The sequence below is a fragment of the Lithobates pipiens genome, unplaced genomic scaffold (genome assembly GCF_037356315.1).
Source record: "Lithobates pipiens isolate NorthernLeopardFrog02 unplaced genomic scaffold, aLitPip1_a1.2 Scaffold_22, whole genome shotgun sequence".
NCBI classification, from domain to species: Eukaryota; Metazoa; Chordata; class Amphibia; order Anura; family Ranidae; genus Lithobates; species Lithobates pipiens.
The window spans coordinates 1,793,823-1,817,488 of NW_027507784.1; the positions used below are offsets into that span (position 1 = coordinate 1,793,823).

At 51.9% G+C, this 23,666-nt stretch overlaps 1 protein-coding gene across 1 annotated transcript in view; it reads left to right on the forward strand.

The window, feature by feature from the left end:
- MMP25 (matrix metallopeptidase 25) overlaps window positions 1–23,666 on the forward strand; it is a 44,159-nt gene that overhangs the window by 4,722 nt on the left and 15,771 nt on the right. The window contains exons 2-5 of the mRNA XM_077449798.1: window positions 2,502–2,654; window positions 6,825–6,963; window positions 20,225–20,493; window positions 23,446–23,622. Coding sequence (XP_077305924.1) covers window positions 2,502–2,654; window positions 6,825–6,963; window positions 20,225–20,493; window positions 23,446–23,622 — 738 coding nt within the window. The remainder of the gene's footprint in view (window positions 1–2,501; window positions 2,655–6,824; window positions 6,964–20,224; window positions 20,494–23,445; window positions 23,623–23,666) is intronic.

Sequence of the window (23,666 nt, forward strand, 5' to 3'; positions counted from 1 at the left end):
ATGGATGGGGTTGGGAGTAGATGGATCGGGTTGGGAGTAGATGGATTGGGTTGGGAGTAGATGGATGGGGTTGGGGGTAGATAGATTGGGTTGGGAGTAGATGGATCGGGTTGGGAGTAGATAGATGGGGTTGGGAGTAGATGGATGGAGTTGGGGTTAGATGGATGGGGTTGGGAGTAGATGGATGGGGTTGGGAGTAGATGGATGGGGTTGGGAGTAGATGGATGGGGTTGGGGGTAGATAGATTGAGTTGGGAGTAGATGGATCGGGTTGGGAGTAGATAGATGGGGTTGGGAGTAGATGGATGGAGTTGGGGTTAGATGGATTGGGTTGGGAGTAGATGGATGGGGTTAGGGTAGATGGATCGGGTTGGGAGTAGATGGATTGGGTTGGGGTTAGATGGATTGGGTTGGGAGTAGATGGATGGGGTTGGGGTAGATGGATCGGGTTGGGAGTAGATGGATGGGGTTGGGAGTAGATGGATTGGGTTGGGAGTAGATGGATGGGGTTGGGGTTAGATGGATTGGGTTGGGAGTAGATGGATCAGGTTGGGAGAAGATGGATTGGGTTGGGAGTAGATGGATGGGGTTGGGGTTAGATGGATTGGGTTGGGAGTAGATGGATGGGGTTGGGGTTAGATGGATTGGGTTGGGGTAGATGGATCGGGTTGGGAGTAGATGGATGGGGTTGGGAGTAGATGGATGGGGTTGGGAGTAGATGTATGGGGTTGGGAGTAGATGGATGGGGTTGGGGTTAGATTGATTTGGTTGGGGGTAGATGGATGGGGTTGGGGTTAGATGGATTGGGTTGGGAGTAGATGGATGGGGTTGGGGGTAGATGGATGAGGTGGAGGGTAGATGGATTGTATAGAAAGAAATAGAAAGATGGGGTGTAGATGTGTAGAGTTGTGGGTAGATGGATGAGGTGGGGAGAGGAATGGGGTATAGGATAGATGAATGGGGTTGGGGGAAGATGGATGAGGTTGGGGGTAGGTGTATGAGGTTGGGAGTAGATGGACGGGTTGGGGTAGGTGGATGGGCTTGGGGGTAGATGCACAGGATTGGGGGTAGAAGGCTTGGGTGGGGAGTAGATGGATGAGGTGAAGGGTAGATGGATTGGGTGGGAAGGAGTAGAAAGATGGGGAGTACATGGATGGGGTTTGGGTAAATGGATGGGGTAAGGAGCAGATGGATAGGATTACAGGTAGATGGATGAGGTGAAGGGTAGATGGATTGGGTGGAAAGGAATAGAAAGGTGTGGAGTAGATGAATGGGGTGGAGGTAGATAGATAAGGTAGGGAGGGGAATTGGGTGAGGGATAGATGAATGGGGTTGGGGGTAGATGGATGGGGTTGGGGGTAGATGAATTGGGTGGGAAAGGAACAGAGAGATGAGTGGGAGACAGATGAATGAAGAGGAGGGTGGTGGTTAAAGGGACTGGTGGAAAGTAGATGGAGGGGGGGTTGATGAGGTAGGTGGGAATAGGTGGAAAGGGGGGGGGGTGAAGAGGTAAGTGGGAATAGGTGGAAGGGGGGTTGATGAGGTAGGTGGTAAGTGGGAATAGGTGGAAGGGGGGGTTGATGAGGTAGGTGGTAATGGGTGGGGGGGGTTGATGAGGTAGGTGGTAATGGGTGGGGGGGGGGGGTTGATGAGGTAGGTGGTAATGGGTGGGGGGGGTTGATGAGGTAAGTGGGAATAGGTGGAAGGGGGGGTTGATGAGGTAAGTGGGAATAGGTGGAAGGGGGGGTTGATGAGGTAGGTGGTAAGTGGGAATAGGTGGAAGGGGGGGTTGATGAGGTAGGTGGTAAGTGGGAATAGGTGGAAGGGGGGGTTGATGAGGTAGGTGGTAATGGGTGGAAGAGGGGGTAATAAGGAGTTATAATTGCTGAAGGTAATGCTAAGACCTGTAAACCATAGGAGTTACCCTCCCCCCTCATCCATACCCCTAACCTGCCCCCTCTAACCTTCCTCCCTAACTTTACCACAAAAACCCACTGACCCTAACTTAAAGTGCCCGTCACTTACCCCCTTGCTCAGTGTACTTACCCCGCCTCCCCATCTTCTCTCTGGTGGTTTAGGCAGCGGGCTCTCTGCAGAGTTCCCGGCTCCGCCCACCTTCTATCAGTCTTAGTATTGAATATGTGCAGCAAGAGAAGGAAGACTCCTTTGTATGGTTGGGGAGTGTCTGTGGTTGGGGATTGGAGGACAGAAAGCCTGTTGGGGGAGGAGAACCTCATGGTGAGGAGACATTCGGGGGGGAGAACCTCATGGTGAGGAGACATTCGGGGGGGAGAACCTCATGGTGAGGAGACATTCGGGGGGGAGAACCTCATGGTGAGGAGACATTCGGGGGGGAGAACCTCATGGTGAGGAGACATTCGGGGGGGAGAACCTCATGGTGAGGAGACATTCGGGGGGGAGAACCTCATGGTGAGGAGACATTCGGGGGGTCTCGCCCTTAGCAGCGGGAAGTACTTCCTAAAGGGGAGCTCTGCCTATAAGTGACTCTCCTCTTCTTCCAGGACTGGCTGACCCGCTATGGCTACCTACCCCCACCCGATCCCTACTCTGCCCAGCAGCAGACCCTGGAGAGCCTCCGAGGAGCTGTGAAGACCATGCAGAGGTTTGCCGGCCTGAAGATGACAGGAGAACTTGGTAATCACAAAGCCTCCCCCCGGGGAGACTCACTTCATGTGCTGCAAACATGGGGGAGGGGGTCACCTCAGGTCATGATACTATGTCACCGTATACTGAGTATCCCACCACTATAGGCCACCTGATTAATTACCCCTAATATAGGTCACCTTACCCTAAATGCCCTCTTATAAAGGTCATCTGATCCTAAGTACCCCTAATAGAGGTCAATTTATCCTACACACCCCTAACATGGCTGTCCACCTAAACTGACCGGGCCGGGCAAGGAGAGCATTCATCAGAGAAGAGCCAAGAGGTCCATGGTAACTCTGGAGGAGCTGCAGAGATCCACAGCTCAGGGGGGAGAATCTGTCCACAGGACAACTATTAGTCGTCTCTCCACAAATCTGCCCTTTATGGAAGAGTGACAAGAAGAAAGAGATTGGAGAAAGAAAGTCATAAGAAGTCCTGTTTGTCCTACTGACTCCGGGGGGCGCCATACAAATGCCCCTCCCCCACACTTTTCACGTATTTATTTGTATCATTTTCCTTCCACTTCACAATTATGTGACACTTTGTGTTGGTCCATCACATAAAATCCCAATAAAATACATTTATGGTTTTGGTTGTCACAAAATGTGGGGTATGAATACTTTTTCCAGGCACTGTAGGTCACATTATTCCAAGACCTATAATATAGATCACCTTATTCTACTGTATGTACCCCTGATGGAGGCTCCCCCTCCTACATACCCCTGATGGAGGCTCCCCCTCCTACATACCCCTGATGGAGGCTCCCCCTCCTACATACCCCTGATGTAGCCTCCCCCTCCTACATACCCCAGATGGAGGCTCCCCCTCCTACATACCCCTGATGGAGGCTCCCCCTCCTACATACCCCTGATGGAGGCTCCCCCTCCTACATACCCCTGATGTAGCCTCCCCCTCCTACATACCCCAGATGGAGGCTCCCCCTCCTACATACCCCTGATGTAGCCTCCCCCTCCTACATACCCCAGATGGAGGCTCCCCCTCCTACATACCCCTGATGCAGGCTCCCCCTCCTACATACCCCTGATGTAGCCTCCCCCTCCTACATACCCCAGATGGAGGCTCCCCCTCCTACATACCCCAGATGGAGGCTCCCCCTCCTACATACCCCTGATGTAGCCTCCCCCTCCTACATACCCCAGATGGAGGCTCCCCCTCCTACATACCCCTGATGGAGGCTCCCCCTCCTACATACCCCTGATGTAGCCTCCCTCTCCTACATACCCCTGATGTAGGTCCCCCCTCCTATGTACCCCTGATGGAGGCTCCCCCTCCTACATACCCCTGATGTAGGTTCCCTCTCCTATGTACCCCTGATGTAGCCTCCCTCTCCTGCATACCCCTGATGTAGCCTCCCTCTACTATGTACCCCTGATGTAGGTTCCCTCTCCTATGTACCCCTGATGTAGCTTCCCTCTCCTATGTACCTCTGATGGAGGCTCCCTCTCCTACGTACCCCTGATGTAGCCTCCCCCTCCTACATACCCCTGATGTAGGCTCCCCCTCCTACATACCCCTGATGTAGGTTCCCCCTCCTATGTACCTCTGATGGAGGCTCCCTCTCCTACGTACCCCTGATGTAGGTTCCCCCTCCTATGTACCCCTGATGTAGGCTCCCCCTCCTACATACCCCTGATGTAGGTTCCCTCTCCTATGTACCCCTGATGGAGACTCTCCCTCCTACATACCCCTGATGGAGGCTCCCCCTCCTACATACCCCTGATGTAGGTTCCCTCTCCTATGTACCCCTGATGGAGACTCCCCCTCCTACATACCCCTGATGGAGGCTCCCTCTCCTATGTACCCCTGATGGAGGCTCCCTCTCCTATGTACCCTTGATGTAGCCTCCCTCTCCTACATACCCCTGATGTAGGTTCCCCCTCCTATGTACCCCTGATGTAGCCGCCCTCTCCTACATACCCCTGATGTAGCCTCCCCCTCCTACATACCCCAGATGGAGGCTCCCCCTCCTACATACCCCTGATGTAGCCTCCCCCTCCTACATACCCCAGATGGAGGCTCCCCCTCCTACATACCCCTGATGGAGGCTCCCCCTCCTACATACCCCTGATGTAGGTCCCCCCTCCTATGTACCCCTGATGGAGGCTCCCCCTCCTACATACCCCTGATGTAGGTTCCCTCTCCTATGTACCCCTGATGTAGCCTCCCTCTCCTGCATACCCCTGATGTAGCCTCCCTCTACTATGTACCCCTGATGTAGGTTCCCTCTCCTATGTACCCCTGATGTAGGTTCCCCCTCCTATGTACCCCTGATGTAGGCTCCCCCTCCTACATACCCCTGATGTAGGTTCCCTCTCCTATGTACCCCTGATGGAGGCTCCCTCTCCTATGTACCCCTGATGGAGGCTCCCTCTCCTATGTACCCCTGATGTAGCCTCCCTCTCCTACATACCCCTGACGTAGGTTCCCCCTTCTATGTACCCCTGATGTAGCCTCCCTCTCCTACATACCCCTGATGTAGCCTCCCCCTCCTACATACCCCAGATGGAGGCTCCCCCTCCTACATACCCCTGATGTAGCCTCCCCCTCCTACATACCCCAGATGGAGGCTCCCCCTCCTACATACCCCTGATGGAGGCTCCCCCTCCTACATACCCCTGATGTAGGTCCCCCCTCCTATGTACCCCTGATGGAGGCTCCCCCTCCTACATACCCCTGATGTAGGTTCCCTCTCCTATGTACCCCTGATGTAGCCTCCCTCTCCTGCATACCCCTGATGTAGCCTCCCTCTACTATGTACCCCTGATGTAGGTTCCCCCTCCTATGTACCCCTGATGGAGGCTCCCTCTCCTACATACCCCTGATGTAGCTTCCCTCTCCTATGTACCTCTGATGGAGGCTCCCTCTCCTACGTACCCCTGATGTAGGTTCCCCCTCCTATGTACCCCTGATGTAGGCTCCCCCTCCTACATACCCCTGATGTAGGTTCCCTCTCCTATGTACCCCTGATGGAGGCTCCCTCTCCTATGTACCCCTGATGGAGGCTCCCTCTCCTATGTACCCCTGATGTAGACTCCCTCTCCTATGTACCCCTGATGTAGCCTCCCTCTCCTACATACCCCTGATGTAGCCTCCCTCTCCTACATACCCCTGATGGAGGCTCCCCCTCCTACATACCCCTGATGGAGGCTCCCCCTCCTACATACCCTTGATGGAGGCTCCCTCTCCTACATACCCCTGATGTAGGTTCCCCCTCCTATGTACCCCTGATGTAGGCTCCCCCTCCTACATACCCCTGATGTAGGCTCCCTCTCCTACATACCCCTGATGGAGGCTCCCCCTCCTACATACCCCTGATGGAGGCTCCCCCTCCTACATACCCCTGATGGAGGCTCCCTCTCCTACATACCCCTGATGTAGGTTCCCCCTCCTATGTACCCCTGATGTAGGCTCCCCCTCCTACATACCCCTGATGTAGGCTCCCTCTCCTACATACCCCTGATGGAGGCTCCCCCTCCTACATACCCCTGATGGAGGCTCCCCCTCCTACATACCCCTGATGGAGGCTCCCTCTCCTACATACCCCTGATGTAGCCTCCCTCTCCTACATACCCCTGATGGAGGCTCCCTCTCCTATGTACCCCTGATGTAGGCTCCCTCTCCTATGTACCCCTGATGGAGGCTCCCTCTCCTATGTACCCCTGATGTAGGCTCCCCCTCCTACGTACCCCTGATGGAGGCTCCCTCTCCTAAGTACCCCTGATGGAGGCTCCCTCTCCTAAGTACCCCTGATGGAGGCTCCCTCTCCTATGTACCCCCAATATCAGCTCCCTCTCTTATGTACCCCTCCCCCAGTGATCAGACTTTACTTTGTAACCTTGATGCAAGTCAGACATTTGTGAACACCACCAACATTTGTGAGCACACAAATGCACAGGCACCAGAATTTACATGATTGTGTCATCTCTGAGCCACCAGCTCAGTCCAGGAAGTAAGTGGTGACCCTGGATTATGCCTAAACAAAGATGGTGCCGTCTTTCTGGAGAGAAAAAAATCAGATAAAGGCATTGACAGCGGGAGGAATCCCTCCTGCTATTGTAATGTACAGCTGATCACATGGATAGAAAATTGTACACCTGCCAGCAATCCCAGATATAGAAATGTAATTATCTCTCCTAGATGATCTCACAGTGGAGATGATGAAGAAGCCTCGCTGTTCTCTCCCTGATGTCGTCCTATCATCGGGGCCCCAGAGGATGCGCAGGAAACGCTACGCTTTGAGTGGGACAGTCTGGCAGAAGAAGCATTTGACCTGGAGGTACAGAGCCATGGGGGACATCTGGGTGGGATATAATGTCCCCACAAGGTGGGGGGTATGGAGTGATGGAGGACATCTGGGTGGAATATAATGTCTCCACAAGGTGGGGGGTATGGAAGGATGGAGGACATCTGGGTGGAATATAATGTCTCCACAAGGTGGGGGGTATGGAGCGATGGAGGTCATCTGGGTGGAATATAATGTGTCCACAAGGTGGGGGGTATGGAGGGATGGAGGACATCTGGGTGGAATATAATGTCCCCACAAGGCGGGGGGTATGGAGTGATGGAGGACATCTGGGTGGAATATAATGTCCCCACAAGGCGGGGGGTATGGAGTGATGGAGGACATCAGGGTGGAATATAATGTCCCCACAAGGTGGGGGGTATGGAGTGATGGAGGACATCTGGGTGGAATATAATGTCCCCACAAGGCGGGGGGTATGGAGTGATGGAGGACATCAGGGTGGAATATAATGTCTCCACAAGGTGGGGGGTATGGAGTGATGGAGGACATCAGGGTGGGATATAATGTCCCCACAAGGTGGGGGGTATGGAGTGATGGAGGACATCTGGGTGGAATATAATGTGTCCACAAGGTGGGGGGTATGGAAGGATGGAGGACATCTGGGTGGAATATAATGTCTCCACAAGGTGGGGGGTATGGAGCGATGGAGGTCATCTGGGTGGAATATAATGTGTCCACAAGGTGGGGGGTATGGAGTGATGGAGGACATCTGGGTGGGATATAATGTCTCCACAAGGTGGGGGGTATGGAGGGATGGAGGACATCTAGGTGGAATATAATGTCCCCACAAGGTGGGGGTATGGAGGGATGGAGGACATCTAGGTGGAATATAATGTCCCCACAAGGTGGGGGTATGGAGTGATGGAGGACATCTGGGTGGAATATAATGTCCCCACAAGGTGGGGGGTATGGAGGGATGGAGGACATCTAGGTGGAATATAATGTCCCCACAAGGTGGGGGTATGGAGTGATGGAGGACATCTGGGTGGAATATAATGTCCCCACAAGGTGGGGGGTATGGAGTGATGGAGGACATCTAGGTGGAATATAATGTGTCCACAAGGTGGGGGGTATGGAGTGATGGAGGACATCTGGGTGGAATATAATGTCTCCACAAGGTGGGGGGTATGGGGCGATGGAGGACATCTGGGTGGAATATAATGTCCCCACAAGGTGGGGGGTATGGAGTGATGGAGGACATCTGGGTGGGATATAATGTCTCTACAAGGTGGGGGGTATGGAGGGATGGAGGACATCTGGGTGGAATATAATGTCCCCACAAGGTGGGGGGTATGGAGTGATGGAGGACATCTAGGTGGAATATAATGTGTCCACAAGGTGGGGGGTATGGAGTGATGGAGGACATCTAGGTGGAATATAATGTGTCCACAAGGTGGGGGGTATGGAGTGATGGAGGACATCTGGGTGGAATATAATGTGTCCACAAGGTGGGGGGTATGGAGTGATGGAGGACATCTGGGTGGGATATAATGTCTCTACAAGGTGGGGGGTATGGAGGGATGGAGGACATCTGGGTGGAATATAATGTCTCCACAAGGTGGGGGGTATGGAAGGATGGAGGACATCTGGGTGGAATATAATGTGTCCACAAGGTGGGGGTATGGAGTGATGGAGGACATCTGGGTGGAATATAATGTCCCCACAAGGTGGGGGGTATGGAGGGATGGAGGACATCTAGGTGGAATATAATGTCCCCACAAGGTGGGGGTATGGAGTGATGGAGGACATCTGGGTGGAATATAATGTGTCCACAAGGTGGGGGGTATGGAGTGATGGAGGACATCTGGGTGGAATATAATGTCTCCACAAGGTGGGAGGTATGGAGTGATGGAGGGCATCTGGGTGGCATATAATGTGTCCACAAGGTGGGGGGTATGGAGTGATGGAGGACATCTGGGTGGAATATAATGTCTCCACAAGGTGGGAGGTATGGAGTGATGGAGGTCAATTGGGTGGAATATAATGTCCCCACAAGGTGGGGGGTATGGAGTGATGAAGGACATCTGGGTGGCATATAATGTGTCCACAAGGTGGGGGGTATGGAGTGATGGAGGACATCTGGGTGGAATATAATATCTCCACAAGGTGGGGGGTATGGAGTGATGGAGGACATCTGGGTGGAATATAATATCTCCACAAGGTGGGGGGTATGGAGTGATGGAGGACATCTGGGTGGAATATAATGTCTCCACAAGGTGGGGGGTATGGGGTGATGGAGGACATCTGGGTGGAATATAATGTCCCCACAAGGTGGGGGGTATGGAAAGATGGAGGACATCTAGGTGGAATATAATGTCTCCACAAGGTGGGGGGTATGGAGTGATGGAGGACATCTGGGTGGAATATAATGTCTCCACAAGGTGGGGGGTATGGAGTGATGGAGGTCAATTGGGTGGAATATAATGTCCCCACAAGGTGGGGGGTATGGAGTGATGGAGGACATCTGGGTGGAATATAATGTCCCCACAAGGTGGGGGGTATGGAGTGATGGAGGACATCTGGGTGGAATATAATGTCCCCACAAGGTGGGGGGTATGGAGTGATGGAGGACATCTGGGTGGAATATAATGTCCCTACAAGGTGGGGGGTATGGAGTGATGGAGGACATCTGGGTGGAATATAATGTGTCCACAAGGTGGGGGGTATGGAGTGATGGAGGACATCAGGGTGGGATATAATGTCCCCACAAGGTGGGGGGTATGGAGTGATGGAGGACATCTGGGTGGAATATAATGTGTCCACAAGGTGGGGGGTATGGAAGGATGGAGGACATCTGGGTGGAATATAATGTCTCCACAAGGTGGGGGGTATGGAGCGATGGAGGTCATCTGGGTGGAATATAATGTGTCCACAAGGTGGGGGGTATGGAGTGATGGAGGACATCTGGGTGGGATATAATGTCTCCACAAGGTGGGGGGTATGGAGGGATGGAGGACATCTAGGTGGAATATAATGTCCCCACAAGGTGGGGGTATGGAGGGATGGAGGACATCTAGGTGGAATATAATGTCCCCACAAGGTGGGGGTATGGAGTGATGGAGGACATCTGGGTGGAATATAATGTCCCCACAAGGTGGGGGGTATGGAGGGATGGAGGACATCTAGGTGGAATATAATGTCCCCACAAGGTGGGGGTATGGAGTGATGGAGGACATCTGGGTGGAATATAATGTCCCCACAAGGTGGGGGGTATGGAGTGATGGAGGACATCTAGGTGGAATATAATGTGTCCACAAGGTGGGGGGTATGGAGTGATGGAGGACATCTGGGTGGAATATAATGTCTCCACAAGGTGGGGGGTATGGGGCGATGGAGGACATCTGGGTGGAATATAATGTCCCCACAAGGTGGGGGGTATGGAGTGATGGAGGACATCTGGGTGGGATATAATGTCTCTACAAGGTGGGGGGTATGGAGGGATGGAGGACATCTGGGTGGAATATAATGTCCCCACAAGGTGGGGGGTATGGAGTGATGGAGGACATCTAGGTGGAATATAATGTGTCCACAAGGTGGGGGGTATGGAGTGATGGAGGACATCTAGGTGGAATATAATGTGTCCACAAGGTGGGGGGTATGGAGTGATGGAGGACATCTGGGTGGAATATAATGTGTCCACAAGGTGGGGGGTATGGAGTGATGGAGGACATCTGGGTGGGATATAATGTCTCTACAAGGTGGGGGGTATGGAGGGATGGAGGACATCTGGGTGGAATATAATGTCTCCACAAGGTGGGGGGTATGGAAGGATGGAGGACATCTAGGTGGAATATAATGTGTCCACAAGGTGGGGGGTATGGAGTGATGGAGGACATCTGGGTGGAATATAATGTCTCCACAAGGTGGGAGGTATGGAGTGATGGAGGGCATCTGGGTGGCATATAATGTGTCCACAAGGTGGGGGGTATGGAGTGATGGAGGGCATCTGGGTGGAATATAATATCTCCACAAGGTGGGGGGTATGGAGTGATGAAGGACATCTGGGTGGCATATAATGTGTCCACAAGGTGGGGGGTATGGAGTGATGGAGGACATCTGGGTGGAATATAATATCTCCACAAGGTGGGGGGTATGGAGTGATGGAGGACATCTGGGTGGAATATAATATCTCCACAAGGTGGGGGGTATGGAGTGATGGAGGACATCTGGGTGGAATATAATGTCCCCACAAGGTGGGGGGTATGGAGTGATGGAGGACATCTGGGTGGAATATAATGTCCCCACAAGGTGGGGGGTATGGGGTGATGGAGGACATCTGGGTGGAATATAATGTCCCCACAAGGTGGGGGGTATGGAAAGATGGAGGACATCTAGGTGGAATATAATGTCTCCACAAGGTGGGGGGTATGGAGTGATGGAGGACATCTGGGTGGAATATAATGTCTCCACAAGGTGGGGGGTATGGAGTGATGGAGGTCAATTGGGTGGAATATAATGTCCCCACAAGGTGGGGGGTATGGAGTGATGGAGGACATCTGGGTGGAATATAATGTCCCCACAAGGTGGGGGGTATGGAGTGATGGAGGACATCTGGGTGGAATATAATGTCCCTACAAGGTGGGGGGTATGGAGTGATGGAGGACATCTGGGTGGAATATAATGTGTCCACAAGGTGGGGGGTATGGAGCGATGGAGGACATCTGGGTGGAATATAATGTCCCTACAAGGTGGGGGGTATGGAGTGATGGAGGACATCTGGGTGGAATATAATGTGTCCACAAGGTGGGGGGTATGGAAGGATGGAGGACATCTGGGTGGAATATAATGTCCCCACAAGGTGGGGGGTATGGAGTGATGGAGGGCATCTGGGTGGAATATAATGTCTCCACAAGGTGGGGGGTATGGAGTGATGGAGGACATCTGGGTGGAATATAATGTGTCCACAAGGTGGGGGTATGGAGTGATGGAGGACATCTGGGTGGAATATAATGTGTCCACAAGGTGGGGGTATGGAGTGATGGAGGACATCTGGGTGGAATATAATATCTCCACAAGGTGGGGGGTATGGAGTGATGGAGGACATCTGGGTGGAATATAATGTCTCCACAAGGTGGGGGGTATGGGGTGATGGAGGACATCTGGGTGGAATATAATGTGTCCACAAGGTGGGGGGTATGGAGGGATGGAGGACATCTGGGTGGAATATAATGTCTCCACAAGGTGGGGGGTATGGAGGGATGGAGGACATCTGGGTGGAATATAATGTCTCCACAAGGTGGGGGTATGGAGTGATGGAGGACATCTGGGTGGAATATAATGTCCCCACAAGGTGGGGGGTATGGAGTGATGGAGGACATCTGGGTGGAATATAATGTCCCCACAAGGTGGGGGGTATGGAGCGATGGAGGACATCTGGGTGGAATATAATGTCTCCACAAGGTGGGGGGTATGGAGTGATGGAGGACATCTGGGTGGAATATAATGTCTCTACAAGGTGGGGGGTATGGAGTGATGGAGGGCATCTGGGTGGAATATAATGTGTCCACAAGGTGGGGGGTATGGAGGGATGGAGGACATCTGGGTGGAATATAATGTCTCCACAAGGTGGGGGGTATGGGGTGATGGAGGACATCTGGGTGGAATATAATGTCCCCACAAGGTGGGGGGTATGGAGTGATGGAGGACATCTCGGTGGAATATAATGTCTCCACAAGGTGGGAGGTATGGAGTGATGGAGGTCAATTGGGTGGAATATAATGTCTCCACAAGGTGGGGGGTATGGAGTGATGGAGGTCAATTGGGTGGAATATAATGTCTCCACAAGGTGGGGGGTATGGAGTGATGGAGGACATCTGGGTGGAATATAATGTGTCCACAAGGTGGGGGGTATGGAGTGATGGAGGACATCTGGGTGGAATATAATGTCCCCACAAGGTGGGGGGTATGGAGTGATGGAGGACATCTGGGTGGAATATAATGTCTCCACAAGGTGGGGGGTATTGAGTGATGGAGGGCATCTGGGTGGAATATAATGTCCCCACAAGGTGGGGGGTATGGAGCGATGGAGGTCATCTGGGTGGAATATAATGTCTCCACAAGGTGGGGGGTATGGAGTGATGGAGGACATCTGGGTGGAATATAATGTCCCCACAAGGTGGGGGGTATGGAGGGATGGAGGTCATCTGGGTGGAATATAATGTGTCCACAAGGTGGGGGGTATGGAGTGATGGAGGACATCTGGGTGGAATATAATGTCTCCACAAGGTGGGAGGTATGGGGTGATGAAGGACATCTGGGTGGCATATAATGTGTCCACAAGGTGGGGGGTATGGAGTGATGGAGGACATCTGGGTGGAATATAATGTCTCCACAAGGTGGGGGGTATGGAGTGATGGAGGACATCTGGGTGGAATATAATGTCTCCACAAGGTGGGGGGTATGGGGTGATGGAGGACATCTGGGTGGAATATAATGTCCCCACAAGGTGGGGGGTATGGAGTGATGGAGGATATCTGGGTGGAATATAATGTCCCCACAAGGTGGGGGGTATGGAGTGATGGAGGACATCTGGGTGGAATATAATGTCTCCACAAGGTGGGGGGTATGGAGTGATGGAGGACATCTGGGTGGAATATAATGTCTCCACAAGGTGGGGGGTATGGAGTGATGGAGGACATCTGGGTGGAATATAATGTCTCCACAAGGTGGGGGGTATGGGGTGATGGAGGACATCTAGGTGGAATATAATGTGTCCACAAGGTGGGGGGTATGGGGCGATGGAGGACATCTGGGTGGAATATAATGTCTCCACAAGGTGGGGGGTATGGAGTGATGGAGGACATCTGGGTGGAATATAATGTCTCCACAAGGTGGGGGGTATGGGGTGATGGAGGACATCTAGGTGGAATATAATGTGTCCACAAGGTGGGGGGTATGGGGCGATGGAGGACATCTGGGTGGAATATAATGTCCCCACAAGGTGGGGGGTATGGAGTGATGGAGGACATCTGGGTGGAATATAATGTGTCCACAAGGTGGGGGGTATGGAGGGATGGAGGACATCTGGGTGGAATATAATGTCTCCACAAGGTGGGGGTATGGAGTGATGGAGGACATCTGGGTGGAATATAATGTCTCCACAAGGTGGGGGGTATGGAGTGATGGAGGACATCTGGGTGGAATATAATGTCCCCACAAGGTGGGGGGTATGGAGTGATGGAGGACATCTGGGTGGAATATAATGTCCCCACAAGGTGGGGGGTATGGGGTGATGGAGGTCATCTGGGTTGAATATAATGTCCCCACAAGGTGGGGGGTATGGAGTGATGGAGGACATCTGGGTGGAATATAATGTCCCCACAAGGTGGGAGGTATGGAGTGATGGAGGTCATCTGGGTGGAATATAATGTCCCCACAAGGTGGGGGGTATGGGGTGATGGAGGACATCTGGGTGGAATATAATGTCCCCACAAGGTGGGGGGTATGGAGTGATGGAGGACATCTGGGTGGAATATAATGTCCCCACAAGGTGGGGGGTATGGGGTGATGGAGGACATCTGGGTGGAATATAATGTCCCCACAAGGTGGGGGGTATGGAGTGATGGAGGACATCTGGGTGGAATATAATGTCTCCACAAGGTGGAGGGTATGGAGGGATGGAGGACATCTGGGTGGAATATAATGTCTCCACAAGGTGGGGGGTATGGGGTGATGGAGGACATCTGGGTGGAATATAATGTCTCCACAAGGTGGGGGGTATGGAGTGATGGAGGGCATCTGGGTGGAATATAATGTCCCCACAAGGTGGGGGGTATGGAGTGATGGAGGACATCTGGGTGGAATATAATGTCTCCACAAGGTGGGGGGTATGGAGGGATGGAGGACATCTGGGTGGAATATAATGTCTCCACAAGGTGGGGGTATGGAGTGATGGAGGGCATCTGGGTGGAATATAATGTCTCCACAAGGTGGGGGGTATGGAGTGATGGAGGACATCTGGGTGGAATATAATGTCTCCACAAGGTGGGGGGTATGGAGTGATGGAGGACATCTGGGTGGAATATAATGTCCCCACAAGGTGGGGGGTATGGAGTGATGGAGGACATCTGGGTGGAATATAATGTGTCCACAAGGTGGGGGGTATGGAGCGATGGAGGACATCTGGGTGGAATATAATGTGTCCACAAGGTGGGGGGTATGGAGCGATGGAGGACATCTGGGTGGAATATAATGTCTCCACAAGGTGGGGGGTATGGAGCGATGGAGGACATCTAGGTGGAATATAATGTCTCCACAAGGTGGGGGGTATGGAGTGATGGAGGACATCTGGGTGGAATATAATGTCTCCACAAGGTGGGGGGTATGGAGTGATGGAGGACATCAGGGTGGCATATAATGTGTCCACAAGGTGGGGGGTATGGAGTGATGGAGGACATCTGGGTGGAATATAATATCTCCACAAGGTGGGGGGTATGGAGTGATGGATGACATCTGGGTGGAATATAATGTGTCCACAAGGTGGGGGGTATGGAGTGATGGAGGACATCTGGGTGGAATATAATGTCTCCACAAGGTGGGGGGTATGGAGTGATGGAGGACATCTGGGTGGAATATAATGTCTCCACAAGGTGGGGGGTATGGAGTGATGGAGGACATCTGGGTGGAATATAATGTCTCCACAAGGTGGGGGGTATGGAGTGATGGAAGACATCTGGGTGGAATATAATGTCTCCACAAGGTGGGGGGTATGGGGTGATGGAGGACATCTGGGTGGAATATAATGTCTCCACAAGGTGGGGGGTATGGAGTGATGGAGGACATCTGGGTGGAATATAATGTCCCCACAAGGTGGGGGGTATGGAGTGATGGAGGACATCTGGGTGGAATATAATGTCTCCACAAGGTGGGGGGTATGGAGTGATGGAGGACATCTGGGTGGAATATAATGTCCCCACAAGGTGGGGGGTATGGAGGGATGGAGGACATCTGGGTGGAATATAATGTCTCCACAAGGTGGGGGTATGGAGTGATGGAGGACATCTGGGTGGAATATAATGTGTCCACAAGGTGGGGGGTATGGAGTGATGGAGGACATCTGGGTGGAATATAATGTCCCCACAAGGTGGGGGGTATGGAGTGATGGAGGGCATCTGGGTGGAATATAATGTCTCCACAAGGTGGGGGGTATGGAGTGATGGAGGTCAATTGGGTGGAATATAATGTCTCCACAAGGTGGGGGGTATGGAGTGATGGAGGACATCTGGGTGGAATATAATGTCCCCACAAGGTGGGGGGTATGGAGTGATGGAGGACATCTGGGTGGAATATAATGTGTCCACAAGGTGGGGGGTATGGAGTGATGGAGGACATCTGGGTGGAATATAATGTGTCCACAAGGTGGGGGGTATGGAGTGATGGAGGACATCTGGGTGGAATATAATATCTCCACAAGGTGGGGGGTATGGAGTGATGGAGGACATCTGGGTGGAATATAATGTCTCCACAAGGTGGGGGGTATGGGGTGATGGAGGACATCTGGGTGGAATATAATGTCCCCACAAGGTGGGGGGTATGGAAGGATGGAGGACATCTGGGTGGAATATAATGTGTCCACAAGGTGGGGGGTATGGAGTGATGGAGGACATCTGGGTGGAATATAATGTGTCCACAAGGTGGGGGGTATGGGGCGATGGAGGACATCTGGGTGGAATATAATGTCTCCACAAGGTGGGGGGTATGGAGCGATGGAGGACATCTGGGTGGAATATAATGTGTCCACAAGGTGGGGGGTATGGAGTGATGGAGGACATCTGGGTGGAATATAATGTCCCCACAAGGTGGGGGGTATGGGGTGATGGAGGACATCTGGGTGGAATATAATGTCTCCACAAGGTGGGGGGTATGGAGGGATGGAGGACATCTGGGTGGAATATAATGTCTCCACAAGGTGGGGGGTATGGAGTGATGGAGGACATCTGGGTGGAATATAATGTCTCCACAAGGTGGGGGGTATGGAGTGATGGAGGACATCTGGGTGGAATATAATGTGTCCACAAGGTGGGGGGTATGGAGTGATGGAGGGCATCTGGGTGGAATATAATGTCTCCACAAGGTGGGGGGTATGGGGTGATGGAGGGCATCTGGGTGGAATATAATGTCTCCACAAAGTGGGGGGTATGGGGTGATGGAGGACATCTGGGTGGAATATAATGTCTCCACAAGGTGGGGGGTATGGAGTGATGTAGGGCATCTGGGTGGAATATAATGTCTCCACAAGGTGGGGGGTATGGAGTGATGGAGGTCAATTGGGTGGAATATAATGTCCCCACAAGGTGGGGGGTATGGAGTGATGGAGGACATCTGGGTGGAATATAATGTGTCCACAAGGTGGGGGGTATGGAGTGATGGAGGACATCTGGGTGGAATATAATGTGTCCACAAGGTGGGGGGTATGGAGTGATGGAGGACATCTGGGTGGAATATAATGTGTCCACAAGGTGGGGGGTATGGAGTGATGGAGGACATCTGGGTGGAATATAATGTGTCCACAAGGTGGGGGGTATGGAGTGATGGAGGACATCTGGGTGGAATATAATGTCCCCACAAGGTGGGGGGTATGGAGTGATGGAGGACATCTAGGTGGAATATAATGTCCCCACAAGGTGGGGGGTATGGAGTGATGGAGGACATCTGGGTGGAATATAATGTCTCCACAAGGTGGGGGGTATGGAGTGATGGAGGACATCTGGGTGGAATATAATGTCTCCACAAGGTGGGGGGTATGGAGTGATGGAGGACATCTGGGTGGAATATAATGTCTCCACAAGGTGGGGGGTATGGAGTGATGGAGGACATCTGGGTGGAATATAATGTCTCCACAAGGTGGGGGGTATGGAGTGATGGAGGACATCTGGGTGGAATATAATGTCCCCACAAGGTGGGGGGTATGGAGTGATGGAGGACATCTGGGTGGAATATAATGTGTCCACAAGGTGGGGGGTATGGAGTGATGGAGGACATCTGGGTGGAATATAATGTCCCCACAAGGTGGGGGGTATGGAGTGATGGAGGACATCTGGGTGGAATATAATGTCTCCACAAGGTGGGGGGTATGGAGTGATGGAGGACATCTGGGTGGAATATAATGTCTCCACAAGGTGGGGGGTATGGAGTGATGGAGGACATCTGGGTGGAATATAATGTCTCCACAAGGTGGGGGGTATGGAGTGATGGAGGACATCTGGGTGGAATATAATGTCTCCACAAGGTGGGGGGTATGGGGTGATGGAGGACATCTGGGTGGAATATAATGTCCCCACAAGGTGGGGGGTATGGAGTGATGGAGGACAACTGGGTGGAATATAATGTGTCCACAAGGTGGGGGGTATGGAGTGATGGAGGACATCTGGGTGGAATATAATGTCTCCACAAGGTGGGGGGTATGGAGTGATGGAGGACATCTGGGTGGAATATAATGTCTCTACAAGGTGGGGGGTATGGAGTGATGGAGGACATCTGGGTGGAATATAATGTCCCCACAAGGTGGGGGGTATGGAGTGATGGAGGACATCTGGGTGGAATATAATGTCTCCACAAGGTGGGGGGTATGGGGCGATGGAGGACATCTGGGTGGAATATAATGTCTCCACAAGGTGGGGGGTATGGGGCGATGGAGGACATCTGGGTGGAATATAATGTCTCCACAAGGTGGGGGGTATGGAGTGATGGAGGACATCTGGGTGGAATATAATGTCTCCACAAGGTGGGGGGTATGGAGTGATGGAGGACATCTGGGTGGAATATAATGTCCCCACAAGGTGGGGGGTATGGAGTGATGGAGGACATCTGGGTGGAATATAATGTCCCCACAAGGTGGGGGGTATGGGGCGATGGAGGACATCTGGGTGGAATATAATGTCCCCACAAGGTGGGGGGTATGGAGTGATGGAGGACATCTGGGTGGAATATAATGTCTTCACAAGGTGGGGGGTATGGGGCGATGGAGGACATCTGGGTGGAATATAATGTCTCCACAAGGTGGGGGGTATGGGGCGATGGAGGACATCTGGGTGGAATATAATGTGTCCACAAGGTGGGGGGTATGGAAGGATGGAGGACATCTGGGTGGAATATAATGTCTCCACAAGGTGGGGGTATGGAGTGATGGAGGACATCTGGGTGGAATATAATGTCTCCACAAGGTGGGGGGTATGGAGTGATGGAGGACATCTGGGTGGAATATAATGTGTCCACAAGGTGGGGGGTATGGAGTGATGGAGGACATCTGGGTGGAATATAATGTCCCCACAAGGTGGGGGGTATGGGGTGATGGAGGGCATCTGGGTGGAATATAATGTCTCCACAAGGTGGGGGGTATGGAGTGATGGAGGACATCTGGGTGGAATATAATGTCCCCACAAGGTGGGGGGTATGGAGTGATGGAGGACATCTGGGTGGAATATAATGTCCCCACAAGGTGGGGGGTATGGAGTGATGGAGGACATCAGGGTGGAATATAATGTCCCCACAAGGTGGGGGGTATGGAGTGATGGAGGTCAATTGGGTGGCATATAATGTCTCCACAAGGTGGGGGGTATGGGGTGATGGAGGACATCTGGGTGGAATATAATGTCTCCACAAGGTGGGGGGTATGGAGTGATGGAGGACATCTGGGTGGAATATAATGTCTCCACAAGGTGGGGGATATGGAGTGATGGAGGACATCTGGGTGGGATATAATGTCTCCACAAGGTGGGGGGTATGGAGTGATGGAGGGCATCTGGGTGGAATATAATGTCCCCACAAGGTGGGGGGTATGGAGTGATGGAGGACATCTGGGTGGGATATAATGTCTCCACAAGGTGGGGGGTATGGAGTGATGGAGGGCATCTGGGTGGGATATAATGTCTCCACAAGGTGGGGGGTATGGAGTGATGGAGGACATCTGGGTGGGATATAATGTCTCCACAAGGTGGGGGATATGGAGTGATGGAGGACATCAGGGTGGCATATAATGTCTCCACAAGGTGGGGGGTATGGAGTGATGGAGGACATCAGGGTGGAATATAATGTCTCCACAAGGTGGGGGGTATGGAGTGATGGAGGACATCTGGGTGGCATATAATGTCTCCACAGGGTGATGCTGATAAGATGGTGAAATTGGCCTCCACCTCTTCAGATCTCCATTGATGTGTGGTTGCTCCTCCTGAACTGATGGGGGCGATGTGGCGTCTGATATGAACCTGTAGTGATCAGCCCCCCATCTTTCTTCTAGGATGGAGAGTTTCCCCATATCCCTGTCCCCAGACATCATGAGGACATTGATGAGGAGCGCCCTGGAGGCCTGGAGCCGGGAGACACAGCTCACCTTCTCGGAGACGCTGGGCGAGGCCGATATTCGAGTGGGCTTTGTGGGGGGCACCCATGGAGATGGTTACCCCTTTGACGGTCCAGGTGGAACACTCGGTCACGCCTTCTTTCCCGGCGTAGGGCCAATCGCTGGAGAAACTCACATGGACGCCGACGAACAATGGACTTACAACAGTAAGAGGAAACCATTTCATCCATGTTTAGTTATAACGAGCCCAGGAAAGGTGCCCATGGGCAGGACAACACAATGCCGATACTATCCTGCCCTCCATCCAGGGCATTACCCAGGGCGGTCTGCACGCAACTGCAGCCTGCCTAGGAACGCCCCCACACCTCCAGGCTGACAAGGCATTGTGATCGTTGTATAACTCCTCCCAAGAGCCCGCCCATTGATTGCATCATAATGGGGGCTCTTGGGGGCAGTACTGAGGCGGGGGGGGGGGTTGTATTGGTTTCAGCAAGCTATGTACAGCCCCCTGCTGGCCCTTCCCCCCTGCATTGCATAGAGAAGCACAGAGACCCGGTGATGACGTCACTGACTGTTTCTGTTTTATCCAATACGCTGGGGGAGGGGGGCGGGGGGGGGGCAGGGTATTGAATTATAATTCACAGAGGTCCAATCAGTAAAACGTCCTTCCAGCAAACCTCCGAATCGCATGTTTGTCCAATGACTCAGAATTCTTCACATCAAAGCCCCTCCCCTCTTTTATTTTTTCCGGATAGTGATGACATGAAGCCATTTTATTATCCCAGAGTTTTTTGCCTCCTTTTTAAATCCTAATAACAGAAATCCCCAAATGACCCTGATGAAGTATCCGTCCCGCCCCCAATCCCCAAATGACCCTGATGAAGTATCCGCCCCCCCAATGCTTGGCCTTGGTACAGACACACAAGGTGACACATAAAGGAGGTCATTCCCCACATATGTGGTGTCTGTGTATAAACAGTCAATGAGATTGTTAGCTCCCACCTGGAATCACTGTGCAGGCTAAGATACTGGGCCATGGGGAGCTTAGGAGAACCGTCAAAAGACCTGCGTAACAAGGTATTGGAACCTTATGAAGTTTGAAAAAGATAGAAAAAGATCTCCAACGTTTTTTCGGCATGATCAGTCAGATTTTAAATATCAGTTGCCAAAATGTCAACATTTCTCTCAGGGGAGGCAAACTTTTCACCACAACTGTACATCTGCCATAGTTGGGGGCTCGGAGAGTTTGGACCCCGGGGGAGTGCATTGTGCAGGGTCAGTGCAGCTTCTCGTGAATTTCAGTCGTTTACACAAAAAAAAAGACCCAGGAAATGCGTGACAACCAAACAGGATGGCGTTTTAAAGATTTACGGTATTTATATATATATATATATCTACCTTCGGATTTCATGATCTGGTGATGTGGTTTTGTAGTTCCTAGCTGTGGTTTCTATTTCACAAATTTTCCCGGACGTGACGTGACGGCCACAACATTCAGTTGTCAGAAATTTGCCAACATCAGGAAAGAGTTTTGTCACGAAACTTCAGGGGAAGAAACATTATGAGTCAAATCTGAGGGATGGGGGGATGGGGGGGGGAGGGGTCAAACATGATGATTTGTATACAACATCCAGAGATATAAGGACCCCGATGAAGAGATTCATAGAATCAATGAGGAAAGGCCAAGATCAATAAGCAGAACCTCAGGCCATAGAAGGTGACCATCCCATAGATAGTCACCTAATAGGTCAAATAACTGTGGACACCATCACAACCATCTATTAAAGTACACGAAACCCCCTTTAAATGATGGCGCTCAGATATCTCCAGTAATGGGGCCAGGCAATCTTCCATCATACAAAGGCATTGTAGACAATTGTGCTCCCCCAACCTTGAGCATGACTGCACCCCCCCCCCCCTCTGTGTACAAATCCAGCTCCATAAAGACATGGTGTGACCAGTTTGATGTGGAGTAACTCAAGTGTCCTGCACAGAGCCCTGACCTCCTCCCTACTGAACACCTTGGGGGTGAGTTTGAACTCTGATGGTGAGCCAGGTCTTCTCATTCAACACCAGTACCTGACCTCACAAATACTCTTTAGGCAGTAATGATGACATCATATACTGAGCAGGTCCATACATTAGTCCATAGAAGATGACCATCCCGTGGATTACGGGAATGATACCATGTCCATCTTCTCACAGAGGGATAAGCAGTATTGTATCTGAGAAGAGGATTAAGTGATGACATCATATACTGTGCAGGTCCATACATCAGTCCATACAAGGTGACCGTCCCATAGACACAGACCCCATTTTCATCTTTAGCTCTGAGAGGAGGATTGGGTGATGACATCATATACTGTGCAGGTCCATACATCAGTCCATACAAGGTGACCATCCCATAGACACAGACCCCATTTTCATCTTTAGCTCTGAGAGGAGGATTGGGTGATGACATCTCATACTGTGAAGATCCACCATACACGAGTCCATAGAAGGTGACCATCCATAGACTACCGTGTTCATCTTGTTATTAAACAATAAGTGGTATCAGATGGGAGAGGAGGATTGAATGATGACATCTCCTATTGTGCTGGTCCATATAGGAGTTCATAGTAGGTGACCATCCCATAGACCAGTGATGGAGAACCTCGGCACCCCAGATGTTTTGGAACTACATTTCCCATGATGCTCATGCCCTCTGCAGTGTAGCTGAGCATCATGGGAAATGTAGTTCCAAAACATCTGGGGGTGCCGAGGTTCCCCATCACTGCCATAGACAGACACCACCTTAATGTTCTCACAGAGGGATATTCTATTAGATCTGAGAGAAGGATTAAACAATGAAATCTCCTATGGTGAAGATCCATACATGAGTCCATAGAAGGTGACCATCCCATAGATACAGACATAATACCACGTTCATCGTCTCACAACTGGTATTCCATCTGAGAGGGGAATTAAGTGATGACATCTCCCATTGTGCAGGTCCATACACGATTCCATAGAAGGTGGCCATCCCATAGATACAGACACATCATGATCTGAGAGGAGAACTAAGTTCTGACAAGTCCCCCTGCCTGATGTACGGACCCTGCAGTGTAGAAGGCGAGGATCCTATGGATACACACAGAATAATGTTCTTCTTCTCACAGCGGACCAGGGGACGGACGTCTTTGCAGTGGCGGTACACGAGTTTGGACACGCTCTGGGGCTCTCTCACTCATCTTCGGAGACGTCTATCATGAAGCCATACTACCAGGGGACGCTGGGAGACCATCGCAAATACAGGCTCACGGATGATGATATCGAGGGGATCCAGGCCTTGTATGGTAAGTACACCATTTCCAATGACTCCATCGCTTCCTAGACACCA